This window comes from Perissodus microlepis, chromosome 14 (assembly GCF_051167445.1).
Source record: "Perissodus microlepis isolate ML-2025 ecotype Zambia chromosome 14, ASM5116744v1, whole genome shotgun sequence".
Classification (NCBI taxonomy): domain Eukaryota; kingdom Metazoa; phylum Chordata; class Actinopteri; order Cichliformes; family Cichlidae; genus Perissodus; species Perissodus microlepis.
In genome coordinates, this window is record NC_140474.1 from 4,537,237 (window position 1) to 4,551,468 (window position 14,232).

General features: G+C 43.3%; 1 protein-coding gene across 6 annotated transcripts in view; it reads left to right on the forward strand.

Moving 5' to 3' along the window:
- myo7aa (myosin VIIAa) overlaps window positions 1-14,232 on the forward strand; it is a 63,897-nt gene that overhangs the window by 35,214 nt on the left and 14,451 nt on the right. For all 6 annotated transcript variants that reach the window (XM_084950811.1, XM_084950807.1, XM_084950809.1 and 3 more), the window contains 17 exons: window positions 1,398-1,556; window positions 3,592-3,684; window positions 4,937-5,031; window positions 5,935-6,019; window positions 6,108-6,326; window positions 6,675-6,782; window positions 7,075-7,284; window positions 8,209-8,415; window positions 8,740-8,916; window positions 9,203-9,292; window positions 9,550-9,677; window positions 10,545-10,671; window positions 10,747-10,866; window positions 10,964-11,137; window positions 11,334-11,561; window positions 11,858-12,025; window positions 12,255-12,372. In XM_084950811.1, the coding sequence (XP_084806937.1) occupies window positions 1,398-1,556; window positions 3,592-3,684; window positions 4,937-5,031; window positions 5,935-6,019; window positions 6,108-6,326; window positions 6,675-6,782; window positions 7,075-7,284; window positions 8,209-8,415; window positions 8,740-8,916; window positions 9,203-9,292; window positions 9,550-9,677; window positions 10,545-10,671; window positions 10,747-10,866; window positions 10,964-11,137; window positions 11,334-11,561; window positions 11,858-12,025; window positions 12,255-12,372 (2,506 nt within the window). The remainder of the gene's footprint in view (window positions 1-1,397; window positions 1,557-3,591; window positions 3,685-4,936; window positions 5,032-5,934; window positions 6,020-6,107; window positions 6,327-6,674; window positions 6,783-7,074; window positions 7,285-8,208; window positions 8,416-8,739; window positions 8,917-9,202; window positions 9,293-9,549; window positions 9,678-10,544; window positions 10,672-10,746; window positions 10,867-10,963; window positions 11,138-11,333; window positions 11,562-11,857; window positions 12,026-12,254; window positions 12,373-14,232) is intronic.

Sequence of the window (14,232 nt, forward strand, 5' to 3'; positions counted from 1 at the left end):
GAAGACTGCAGTCACAGGGAGGCAAAACATGTCTTTGCTTAGTTCAGTGTTGAGATGAATTACGAAGGTAAAAGGTAAAAAAGGTTGATTCAGAAGTTAATGGACATTAGAAACTCTGCTGCAGAGGAGGGACACTTTAGTTATGAAGAAGTTGTAGAGGTTAACATGATATAGTGTAATAGTAAATAGTATTTTTACTTTGTTTTGCATTAGAAAACTTTTTCTTTTATTTTATTTCGGTCCAACCCTGCAGATACCTGATAAAGTACAAACCTGTTTTTATGCTTTGTACCTTCCATAGTGTGCAAGGCTTTCTTTGTTTTTCCTTCCTGTCATTAAAACATATTGGAGTCATCCTCACGAGCAAAAATGCATGAACAAGTTTTTAATCAATTAGATTAAAAACTTAATCGATAGAAATGGATCAAATCTGATTTGAATTAAGCTTCTGCTTGTTTTTCTCTCTGTAAATGTCATTCCCATAACTTAATTTCCCTCCGTATTTTCCCATGGCTCTCCGCTCTCTACCTGCAGTGACTCCATGTCTGACCGTTACCACAGCCGCTGTGACAAATAAAGATTATGTCTTTAAATTCAGGCTGTGCTGTAGCTGAAAGTTTGAGGGGAGTTTATGTTACAGTGCAGCACAAACGTCAGTCAAACATTTGGACCTGAACTGTATCCTGAGTTCAGTTCATGTTTATGTATCCTGGCAGAATTTTTTCAGAAAATATGAATGATGCTACAAAAATGTTTTTCATTCATGGTTGGTGGTTTCAGTAAAATCATTTATTATTTTTAAGTGTTGGCATGATACCATACACATATGCTGACACACACAGGTTTAAATGACTACTAAAGATGATCGTTCTCACCTGTGATCTGTTTGCTTGTAATGAGGTCGGTGAGTTTCTGGGCTCCTGCACGTTTCCAGTGCTGTACTGATGTTGGACTTCTCAAAGGATCTGCTGGAGAACATAGTTGAACTTTATAAAACAGGAAAAGGATATGAAAATATAATCAGGGAAATGAGAATGCCAGTCAGCAGAGTTCAAACTGTAATTAAGAAGCTGAAAATGAGTGATGAAGAAGCCACAACAACTTCATCTGACAAACAGGACTGTTTGAGAAAAAGTGGGATGGCTGTTAAGATGCACAATGAGGAGGAAAGATGGGGAAATGATTAATGGGTTACTTAATTGTAGAAAAATAAAAGTACGTAGTGATCTAAAGGAGTTTCATGTTGATAGATTAAATAAAATATCCCTGTTCGCCCGTCATGTCTTCTCTCAACTGCCTCCAAGTACCAAATCTTTGCAGCTATGACCTTTAACCTTTCTCAGCTTCTTCAGCCAAAGCTGGGACTTTGTCAAAAAACTGTTCGTGTTTGTCTGCAGCTGTTTGACAGGGAGCTGTGTGTGCGTCAGCTGAGGTACTCGGGTATGATGGAGACCATCCGAATCCGCCGTGCTGGATATCCCATCCGCTACACCTTCGTGGAGTTCGTCGACCGCTACCGGGTGCTCATGCCTGGAGTCAAACCGGCGTACAAACAGGTAGAGTGACTACAGGTGTGTTGATGGGTCTGGTAGACGCACCGTATTATTGGGTTTTTTAAATCAACACACCCAGAATAATTTATGTATTCCCGACTCCAGGTACTCCAGCTTCTCATTTTTTATTGGAAAATGTGGCAAAAAAGTAAAGATCAAAAAATATTCATCAAATATAAATGAAGCAAAGTTTCTCATCACTGTTGAAGTCCAGTTTCACGAAAAAGAAAAGTTTCACTGTGTGATTCTTGCATTTGATGCCTGGAAACTGTCCTCTTTCCACACAGCGCAGCTCATATTGTTGTTGTTGGACATGGGACAGATCAGGAACGTCTCGTGATCAGGATGGTTTTTACAGATTGGAATCACGAGTGCATTAGATTTTATACCAGAGCTGTTTTTAGGCGGTCCTCCCCTGTCGCTTCTTTCAAAACTAATTTTCTTTGTCTTAATGATGTGACTTAATGACTTAATTAATTTACAGTGAGTCAGTTACATATTCACTGAAATAAATAAAATCACTTAAACTCAAAATAATAAAGAACTAGTAACTCAACACTTTAATCAGCTAAAAAATAGAATCACGTCATCCTAGTCAGGCAGTTTTTAAATCATTTTTTTTTTTAAATCAAGTCTTTTATTTTTTCTATGCTTCAATTTAAACATGAACCTAATCTGGTTTGTAGGCGCAGAAACACTAAAACGATTTAAATACTCAATATCTGAAAATTGCAGTTGTCACAATAAAAACCTGACGATGGAGTAACTGCCTGAAAGTTAAAGTTTAAAAAAGAAAAGAAAGAAAGTAAAAGTTAAAACTAATAATGCGCATCTTTCCATTTTTGTGGCCACACCAATCAGGCAGTTTCAAAAAACACAAAAAGGCTGTAGGAGGAGATCAACAGTTTTATGGTAGAAGCATTTATCTAACCGGGAATCACATGGCTGCATTCAGCCCCTTTTACCTCAACTCTGAACTTTTTGTGGTATAAATAAACAGTTGTTGTCTAACTGTTAAAATCTCCAATTGGACCAAAAGCATTTTTGAGATTCAGTGAAAATCTTTGTGCAGAGAATAATCTTATATCACAGTATTCATCTGTGTAAAACTGTGGTCTGAGAAAGCTGCGGATCACCTCAGCGTTTACTTCAGTTAAAAAATAATAATAATAATTTGTTGAATTGGAATAAAGTGTTGGACTTATCCGAGCTTGGATAAGTAATTTTGTAGCAGCTGTAGCTTCTTCTTAGGGAAGGTGGCCTGCTGTTTAACCTCTGTGTGACACGGGCCCAGCGGCGTTGTTACGGGAAGTGAGCGAGTGTCTCTCTTTGTTGTGGGTTTGTGTGTGCGAGAGTTTGTCATGAGGGTATTTTCTGGTGCAGTTTTTCCCACACTCCCACCAGCTGCCTGTTTTTCTTGGAACATGCATGTTTCCTCCACCCCGCCCTGTGCTGCTTCACAGGTCATATTTTGTGTGTGTTTGTCACTTTGAAAACATTTGTATTTTTAATACCTGACTTATTATTGCAGTTAAATGCGTGTCGTGGTTTGACCTGCGTTCATTGTGATTAAGTTGATGATTATTTTGCTCAAACTTGGCAAATTCAGTGAAAGTAATTTTGGGTTTTGTTGGAAAAAGAAATTTTATTTCTCAAGCTTTGGACACATTTGGGATTACAGGGATTACCTTCAAATGTAATCCCTGTGATTTAGAAACAGGCTATAGAATTCTTTGAACACTCAGTTTCAGACAGTTTTTTCTATTCTTTGCTCCATGTGATGTCAGCGAGAGAGGATATGCGTTATATGATCATCTTGGACACACAGCTCTGTGAGAACAGAAGCCCCGCCCTCGTCTTTTTCTGAGGACCAGCCTGTCTGGAGAAAGTTGGTTTGAAGGGTTTAAAGAGCTTGTTTCACACTGAGGCTCAGAATGAGATAAATGAGGATTATTTTGGAACTGTAAATCATGCAAAGCTACTCTGGTAGAGTCCAGGAATAAAATATATTGGTTGATACCGTCTCTGTTTCCATCAGGAGGACCTGAGAGGAACCTGTGAGAGGATTGCTGAGGCCGTGCTCGGCAGAGACGATGACTGGCAGATGGGAAAAACCAAGATCTTCCTCAAGGTACTCCTGCATGCAGGCGTGTGTCCATGCAGGCGTGTGTCCACACAGGGCAGAAAAGCCTGCAGGGTGTTGTTCAAAGTCTCAGATTCGTAGGTGCCACTTCACACAGCTGCTAACAGGACCAGTGTGAAACTTTTCACAGGGCTCGCTGTATTTCCAAAAAACACTGATGCCCGGGCTAAACGGCTGGCACAGCACATCGCGTGAACTACTGTTCTCTTATCTTTCCACTGAAATGTTTCCACATTTTCCAGAACTTCTTTACATTCTCGTCTCTGACTCGCTCAGCTGTGGTTCATCCCAGCCGTGAATCTGCTCTGGTTGTTTATAGTCCACACGTCTGCTGATGGGAAACACTGCGTGTTTTAGTTTCCAGCTGTCTATCTGCCTACTTTATACAAGCATGTATTGCAGATCAGGTCAGAGGTCACGTCTGTTAGCTGGCCGTCCCCACACAGAGGTTAAAAGAACATCATCTGGCTCCACAGTGTAGTTTGTCGGGGCGAGCACAGCCTGTCAAAGCATTTTTGTTGTTGTTGTTTATAGTCACTCTGCAGCACAGCCGTTAGCTTCATTTTTATGTTTCTGCCTTTTATTTTCTTTACTTCCTGCATTCAAAGCGCTCATCAAAGATCGCTCCTGGGAATAAAATGTAATTTTGGTGAAGGGGGTGGTTCTTCAGCCCTTAAATCATAGTGGATATAATGTGACACTTTCACCTTTAAAGTGTTTTAGATTGATAAGTTGGGGGGTGGAGCACTGAGATGTGTTGACTGTGGTGGAGTTGAGGCTCATCTCCCTCAGGCCTCGATGCTCGGCCAGACAGGAAGTACAGCAGGAAGGAGAAAGTTCAGTGGGTGAAAGCAGAGCAGTGCCCACACTTCCCCAACAGGACGTGGTCAGATCAGCCTGCATGCGGGTGGACAGATGACGGGAAGGAGCTTTAGGTGTTTACATTTAGTTGTGTGTCATGTTAGTTGAAAACTGTCAGGTTAAAGCTTGTGTATCCTGCCTGTGTCTTACATTTTATATTTTTAGAAAGCAGATATTTATATTTTGCCACGTTAGCTGGAAGTGACAGCTGCTCTACTTCAGTTAAAGTACACCGACTTCCTCCTGGCTTTTCCTCCAGGACCAGTAGGTGACTTTTGGGGTTTTGAGTAAAATGTCTCAAATCATCACTAAAACGTTCTCAAACTGAGTCAGAGCAGAGAAACAGAACCGTATGGAGTGTGTTTATTATTCTGTCCAGGATCATCACGACATGCTGCTGGAGATCGAGAGAGACAAGGCCATCACAGACAAGGTCATCCTCATCCAGAAGGTGGTTCGGGGTTTCAAGGACAGGTGGGTCGTCAGCGTTTCTCACAGACTGAGATTTTATTTTATTTTATGCAGCTGCCAGTGATTCTTGTCCAGGAGTTGAATTCAAACATCACGCTCTCGGACCGTAGCTTGCGATGGTGTTGTTCTGCACCTGCTTAAAACTGACACTTGCACATATCTCCTGAGTATGACTGTCATCGCTAGCTGCAGTCCGAGCTGGAGCAGTACGCCCTGAGACGGTGAGGACTGGCACAGATACAAGTTGGCCAGGAAGCCAGTCTAACACAAGACAGGATGAGTCGGGGCTATTTGGGGGAAGAGAAAACAGAACTTTCAAAATAAGACAGTGGGGAATTTGCACTATTAAAAATAAATAAAAATGCTAAAGGAGTTACTAATGCTACCTGCACACTTTACACAAGCATGTGTGAGAAACACTTTTATTTCTCCTGTTTACTTTTCTGTTTTCTTTGAAAGCAGAAAATAAGACGAACAAATCTCTCTGTGACTCTTTATAACTATTTCTCAGAGGTTTTTTCTCTTTGTATGAACAGTAAAACAAGAGGTCATATAAATCAGCGGTCCCCAACCTTTTTTGCGCCACGGACCGGTTTATGCCCGACAATATTTTCACGGACCGGCCTTTAAGGTGTCGCTGATAAATACAACAAAATAAAACTAGTACCGGTACCGAAAAAAAGATTTATTCATAACACACGTGAAAAGACCCAGGAAAACCGAGTAAACAATTAAAAACGATAACAAAATAACGCTGAAAACCGATAAAAACCCTGAAAAACATACATTTCACACCTGAGCCTCAACTCTCGCTGCCCGGTACCAAACGACTCACGGACCGGTCCGAGGCCCGGGGGTTGGGGACCGCTGATATAAATAGTCATTTCTGATTATTTCCAATTTCAGATCCAACTTCCTAAAGTTGAAGAAGTCGGCAGTGCTGATCCAGAAGACGTGGAGAGGATATCAGTGCAGGAAGAACTATGGAGCTGTGAGCATCGAGCAGCAGTTTGAATAAAGTGGAAACAAAATAAAATCGAAGCAAAGACTCGCTGAACTTTCCTCCTCTTTACTTTCAGATGCGAGCTGGCTTTTCTCGCCTCCAAGCTCTGGTTCGTTCCAGGAAGTTGTGCGCATCGTATCACGTGGCCCGTCAGCGAATCACAGCCTTCCAGGGTCGCTGTCGCGGCTTCTTGGTGCGTCGAGCATTCAGGCACCGGCTGTGGGCCGTCATCACCATCCAGGCCTACACGAGAGGAATGATCGCTCGACGACTGTACAAGAGGCTGAAGGCAGAGGTACACACACACACACAGACAGAACAGTGCACATATACATAAAACTCCTTTTACACACAAGTTTTCAGTTTTAGAGACGATGAGATCACGTTCATGTCATCAGTTTACAAAATCTAGAGCTTGATAGATTTGATATCGTTTCATACATTGTGATTTCTGTGCTTCTCTTGATTTCTTTGTTAAATTAATGCTTGGCCTCAAAGTGTCATTACATTGTTCACTGTTGTATAAAAAAAGGCATTCAGAAGTTGCACTGCCCTCTGCTGCTGTGCCGAGGATGTTTTGGCAGCTGGCTGCTGCAGTTTTGATTTAGTCTTTAATGGTGGACTCCTTCATTTCTCCTCTCAGTACCGGAGGAGGCTGGAGGCCGAGAAGATGCGTCTGGCTGAAGAAGCCAAACTGAGGAACCAGATGTCTGCAAAGAGAGCGAAAGCTGAGGCTGAACGCAAACACCAGGTGAACAAATGTAACGTCTGACAACATTTAAAACATCAGTGAAGCAGAGCAGGGAAGTGGATAATAATAATTCATCATCACGTTTAAATTCACTCCTGACTAAAACCGAAACTCCCACAGAGCTGCTTGAACGTTTGGTCTCATCTCTCTGCTTCAGCACTTTTATTGTGAAATAAAGCAGCAGGTACAATATTTCCTGCTCCATATTTGAATTATTGGACTCTGCTTGTGCCGAGAAACATACTGGATTGTTCTGTATTTTTGAGATCTAGTGCAATGTTTCTTTCTTCAGGAGCGTCTGGCTCAGCTGGCCAAAGAGGACGCTGAGCGGGAGAAGAAGGAGAAGGAGGAGGCTCGGAGGAAGAAGGAGATGGTCGAGCAGATGGAGAAGGCCCGCACGGAGCCTGTCAATGACTCCGACATGGTGGACAAGATGTTCGGCTTCCTGGGGACCACCAGTTCTTTCCCGGGTCAGGAAGGGCAAGCCCCCGCTGGCTTTGAGGTGACACGACCAAAGTTTTCCTCTTATTAATGAACCGTTTTCTCATAAAGGCCAAAGATACAGTTACCCAACGTGTCTGATCAGGAGGACGGAAAATGAGTCCTTAAGCCTCGATCGTTAATAATACCATCGTCTGTGTGTGTGGCATGTTCACAGGACACATGAAGACTGCTTACTCAAATACGCAGCTACACATCAGTATGTTGGTCCTATAAAACCTGCAATCAATATAATAAATCTCATAATCCTTGAAGACTTCAGTGTTTGGGTTGATTTGAACTTGCCTGGACTCTCCTAAATTTGCAAACTTTTATTTATATTTCAAAGTCATGCAGGAAAAATTCAGGAGAAAGCTGTGAAGAGAACAAAACTCTTTCTGAAAAGAAGAAAAAAATAAATACAGGATGTGTGTTTGGTGAAAAGTTTCTGGTAGTTTGTGGTGGAGTTATTACTTTGTGAATAACAGACATGGCAATATGTCTGTGAAGGTTCTCAGTCATCCAGGTCATCGTAGTCTAAGGAGCTTGGAAAGAAAAGCGTCTGGACTTCTTTAAGCTGCTTGAAGACGTTTGCTTGAAGGTGAAACGTCTTCAAGCAGCTTAAAGAAGTCCAGACGCTTTTCTTTCCAAGCTCCTTAAACAGACATGGCAGATTTACAGGGCATTAAAAGCAGATATCATGTTGGCAGTTATTTCAAATTATTAGAGATAAGAAGTCATCCATCCAGTGAAATTACAGCTTTAGATGAATAAGAATGTGTGAGGTAAATATTTTCTCTAAAAAGAATGACCTGTTTCCAATAACAGTACTGCAGGAGAGCATGTTTCTGAGACGCAGTGATAGATTTGAGGGATTTTTGAAGTTGGAGAATTTGAAAAACTTCTGGAAACTTCAGCAGACAGTAAATTCTTGTCTTCTCTACAGGATCTGGAGCGGACCCATCACGAGCTGGAGGAGGAGGATCTGGATGAGGCTCTTCCTCTGCCTGAGGACGATGATGAAGAGGATTTATCAGAGTACAAGTTCGCCAAGTTTGCTGCCACCTACTTCCAGGGCACCACCACGCACACCTACGCCCGACGACCTCTCAAACAGCCGCTGCTCTTCCACGACGATGAGGGGGACCAGCTGGTAGGTCTGACCTCTGACCCCGCAAAAGTAAAAATGTATTTTGCAAGCGACTGAAGACGTGATTGTTTGTTTTGAAAAAGGCCACACGAGGCTGTCGCTCTACAGCGAGCTTTGCTCGTCTCTCAGGTTTAAGCCTTAACTTAATTTAGACGTAATGAGTGCAGAAAGGTTCTGACTGTGTGCAGCTGTTACAGTCTGTGCTCCATGATGCTGATGACTGGTGCGACTACTAAGACCTGTCACCAGCCAAGAAGGAACCAATAAAGGAACAATTATTTCACCTGATGAACCTTTTGTTTCCTTGTGCCCTGCGTGTCTGCTCAGGCTGCTCTGGCGGTGTGGATCACGGTGCTGAGGTTCATGGGCGATCTCCCGGAGCCAAAGTACCACACGGCCATCAGCGACGGCAGCGAGAAGATCCCCGTCATGACCAAAATCTACGAGACGCTGGGGAAAAAGACGTACAAGCGAGAGCTGCAGGCGCTGCAAGGGGAGGGAGAGGTGAGGAGGAAGAGTGACGGAGTTTAAAGGTTTGAGCGAGTAAACGCTAACATGAGCTAAAAGTGACATTTCCTTTAAAGAAGTTTCAAAAATCTAGTTTAGATTAACTGGTGGTTCTGTGATACTGACTATAAAGTATGAACTATTATTCAGTGTGTTCATGTAACTTATCTGTTTTTAACATTTGTTACTTCATATAGTTTCCAAAGATCAGGAATAACAGGGTGCAGGTCACAGTGACTGTGTAAGGGATCTCTGTGAGCTGATTTCCTTCTCTCACCTCCAGACGCCTCACTCTGACAGCCACAAGAAAAACAGCGTCCGACACAAACTTGTGTCCCTCACCCTGAAGAAGAAATCCAAGATCACCGAGGAGGTGAGAGAGAGGGAGGGTGATATGATGCTGGTCTTGTTTCTGTTAATTAAACATGAGCAGTCTGAGACTGAAAATTGTGCTTCTGGTGCAGAAGGAAATCTGGGTTTGAACTTCATGTTAAAAACATGAAGTCAGATTTTATCTCAAGCGCAGATGAAGATATTTCAAGTCCATTTTGGGTCAAATCCATATATTTGTGAATAATTCTGCTAACAGACAGACAAATTAAGATAATCATGTAATCTGATGCTTTTCAGGTCACCAAGCGCCTTAACGATGGTGAGTACGGTCTTCATGGCAACAGCATGCTGGAAGATCGTCCCACATCCAACCTGGAGAAACTTCACTTTATCATCGGCAACGGGATCCTGAGGCCAGGACTCAGGTAAACAAACAAACAAAGGGTCATCATGTAGTTTCCCAAACTTACACAAAATTACCTTGGATATAAAATCTGGACATGTGGAGGAAAAAACTTGTATCTAAGCCGCCCTTTGTGTATTTGATAAAATAGACCATCCCAGATGTCACAGCGCTGTGGCCCACTTTGAAATTTAAAAGTGAAAGTTTAAAATTTTCCAGTTTTCAGTGAAACATTTAATTTGAAGTTTGTTTGTTTTTTAAAAAGCAGATACTTTCAAATGTTCCTTTATCAAGCTGTTGCCCCATTAAAAACTTTTGCTTCACATATGGGAGATTAACACAATACGACGGTCTACGGACTCAAAGCTGCTCTTAAATTCAAGATGAATCTCTTTGGACATCTAAGCTGTCATCCCGTTGATTTTTCTTTTAGTCTTCATTTTGTCATATTTGCCGTATGTTTATTATTATTCTTATTTTTATTATTATTATTGTTGTACATTAATATTCATCTCAATGTATAAAGTGACATGGTTGTGATTTGGTGCTTCACAAATGAACCTGATGTGAATTGAATTTATACATGAAGATGCCGTTGAATGAGTTAATAAAGCCATGCAGATAAAAATACATTTTAAATGGTAATTTAATGAAACGGCATGATTTCTTTTAAAGAGTAAATAATAGTGCAGAGGCTGGTGAACACTTGTGTGTGTCTGGCTGTGAATGTGAAGCAGCGTTCACCATCAGGACAAAGTTTCTCGACATTCAGTTTCAGTTAATCCACATTAAACCGTTTAAAATGTGTCTCATAAAGTTCTGCTGGGTCTCTGTTAATGTCTTTGATATTTCTGAGGTGTGTGTGTGTGTGTGTGTGTGTGTGTGTTAGGGATGAGATCTACTGTCAGATCTGTAAGCAGCTGAGTCAGAACCCGTCTAAGAGTTCTCACGCTCGCGGCTGGATCCTCATCTCTTTGTGTGTCGGCTGCTTCGCTCCATCAGAGAAATTTGTGAAGGTCAGTACGTCCAACATTTGTGTTGGTATTTACACATTAGCCATGACGTTACATCTGTGTTTGTTTTGATTGCAGTATCTGAGGAACTTCATCAGCTGCGGGCCTCCAGGCTACGCTCCGTACTGTGAAGAACGTCTAAGACGAACATTTGTGAATGGGACGCGAACGCAGCCTCCGTCCTGGCTGGAGCTGCAGGTATAAACCATAGACTGTATATAAAAGACAGACATGGCCATTGTGACTTCACCCACCGTTTGCTGGAACTGTTTCTTTTTGTGAAATCAACGTCCAGGCCACCAAATCAAAGAAGCCCATCATGTTGCCGGTGACGTTCATGGATGGCACGACCAAAACGCTGCTGACAGACTCGGCCACCACAGCAAAGGAGCTCTGCAACGCCCTGTCGGACAAGATCAACCTGCAAGACCGCTTTGGCTTCTCGCTGTACATCGCGTTGTTTGACAAGGTGGGCATGCACACGGCATCATATGAGCTCCAAGGCATGACACTCCTTTCTAGCACCTGTTAGGCCTCACGCTCTGGAACAGTTTGGATCATCTGGTTCTTTCTCAGAGATCTTGTGGCCACTGCAGGGATGTGAACCTCTCTGTTTGTTGGAGAAAAAACAGTCACCAGTTTGCACCTCTGATCTCGTCCTGCAGGTCTCCTCTTTAGGCAGTGGGAGCGACCATGTGATGGACGCCGTGTCGCAGTGCGAGCAGTACGCCAAAGAGCAGGGAGCTCAGGAGAGGAACGCCCCCTGGCGGCTGTTCTTCAGGAAAGAAATCTTTACGCCGTGGCACGAGCCAACAGAAGACCAGGTCGCCACCAACCTGATCTACCAGCAAACCGTCAGGGGCGTCAAGTTTGGAGAATACCGCTGTGACAGGGTGACTACATGTCCTTTGTTTTGTTCTTTATTTTCAAAGAATAGTGTTTAGCAAGTGCATGGGAAACTGAAGCAGTGATTGTAGCAGGCTGGAAACATTTCTGCTCCAACAGTGGACATTATAACATTTTGTAGTCAGCCTTCTGTGGGCCTTAGAGGAACTGCAAATATTCAGCATTATTAATAAGGGTAAGAAGTTGGTAACGCTCACGTGTTAGGAGCACTGATTAATGTCAGGCTGGCTGAACAGGAGGCAGGTCAAACTTTTTTTTATTTATTCTGTCTCTGTGTCTCCAGGATGACCTCGCAGAGCTGGCCTCTCAGCAGTATTACATTGACTACGGTTCAGAGATCCTGCTGGAGCGCCTGCTGAGCCTCATCCCATCTTACATCCCGGACAGAGAGATCACCACCTCCAGATCGGTGGAGAAGTGGGCTCACTTCATCATGGCTGCTCATAAAAAGGTGATTATCACCAGTAAGAAGAAGAGGTCTTTTTAGCCCGGCTTGTAGATGAACGTGATTCTGTTTGTCTTTTAGGGCCAACCGCAGCTTAAATTATTGAAACGCTGAAATTTCATATCCAAGCTAAGATGTTTAGCTTGGACATTATCTGTAGCAGTATGATAAATACATTTATTTTATATACTTTTTTATTTTCACATGTAAATGCAATAAACATCTCTGTGCTCAGAGCATCTACACCCAGAAGAGATTTGACCCTCAGAAGGTGAAGGAGGAAGTGGTCGACTTTGCTCGCCACAAGTGGCCTCTGCTGTTCTCTCGTTTCTACGAAGCCTTCAAGTTTTCAGGTGAAACTTTTTTTAATTACTTTGAACAACTTTGGTGACACTTAGTTAAAGTGTGAAAATACTGAACCGTTTTATTGATTATTGGTAAAATGATTGATTAAGGTTTATTTCAACTATGACTGAAGTTACTCAGTTCAATAAAATTTTATTTATATAGCACCGAGGTGCTTTATATTGTAGGTAGAGATGCTACAATAATACAGAGAGAACCCCAACAATCAGACGCCCCCCTATGAGCAAGCACTTGGAGACAGTGGGAAGGAAAAACTCCTTTGTAAACTCTTAAGGAGCTGCTTTTCCATCATCAGTCATTTCCATCCACTGCTTGCTCCTCCTGTCATAAAGCAGTGCAGCTGGCGAGCGCTACAGTGATGCTCAGCAGTTTGTTTTTATCAGAATCAGAATACTTTATTGATCCCTGGGGGAAATTATTTTTCGTTACAGTGCTCCATTATAAACAAACAGTAACAGAGACAGACAATACACTAACTAAGAATAGCACAATATATGCAGGCATATATATATACATAAAAGTCACTTATTAATAAATAAATGAAAAAGAACATGTGCAAGAAGGGTGTAGCTGTTGCAGTAAACAGTGTGTTAAGTGGATGAGTTGTACAGGGAGCCACAGGCAGGAATGATTTCCTCTGTCTCAGTCTCTCACTGAACGAGCTCCTGTGTCTGACCAGCATGTCATGGAGTGGGTGGGAGGTGTTATCCAACATTGTCTTTATCTTGGACAGCATCCGCCTCTCCGACACCACCTTGAGGGAGTCCAGCTCCATCCCCACAACATTACTGGCCTTACGGTTTATCGAGTCTGTTGGCATCTGCGACCCTCAGCCTGCTCCCCCAGCATGCGACAGCATAGAGGATCGCACTGGCCTCAAAAAATAGAGACGACTCTGGCCCTTCCTGTAAAGTGCTGTGGTGTTTGTAGCCCAGTCCAGTTTATTGTCAATGTGTACTCCAAGGTATTTATAGTCCTCCACAATGTCAACACTGACCCCCTGGATTGAAACAGGGGTCAAGTGTTTCCTGGTCTTCCTGAAGTCCACGATCAGTTCCTTGGTCTTTGCCACGTTGAGCTGCAGATGATTCTGCTCACACCACGTGACAAAGGAGTCGACCACAGCCCAGTAGTCTGTCTCATCATCCCCGCTGATGCATCCAACCACCGCAGAGTCATCAGAAAACTTCTGAAGATGGAGGTCTCTGTGCAGTGGCTGAAGTCTGTGGTGTAGAGGGTGAAGAGGAAGGGGGAGAGGATGGTCCCCTGTGGTGCCCCTGTGTTGCTGATTACCTTGTCAGACACACCCTGTGGGAGACGTACATATTGTGGTCTTCCTGTCAGGTAATCAACAATCCAGGACACCAGAGAAGCATCCACCTGCATCGCTGCTAACTTATCACCCAGGAGGGTCGGCCTGATGGTGTTGAAAGCACTGGAAAAGTCAAAAAACATGACCCTCACAGTGCTCGCCGGCTGGTCCAGATGGGTGTAGAGACGATTGAGCAGGTAGATGATGGCGTCCTCTGTTCCGAGACGAGGCTGATAAGCAAATTGAAGGGGATCCAGATGTGGTCTGACAATGGGTCGCAGCTGGTCCAGGATGAGCCTTTCCAGGGTCTTCATGATGTGGGAGGTCAGTGCCACGGGCCTGTAATCCTGGGGGCCACTGGGACGTGGCGTCTTTGGAATAGGGACGAGGCATGATGTCTTCCACAGCACTGGGACCCTCTGCAGACTCAGACTCAGCATAAACAGTTTATGAAAGACTCCACACAGCTGGGGGGCACAGCTCTTGAGGACGAGGGGACTCACTCCGTCTGGTCCAGCAGACTTGCCTGAGTGAA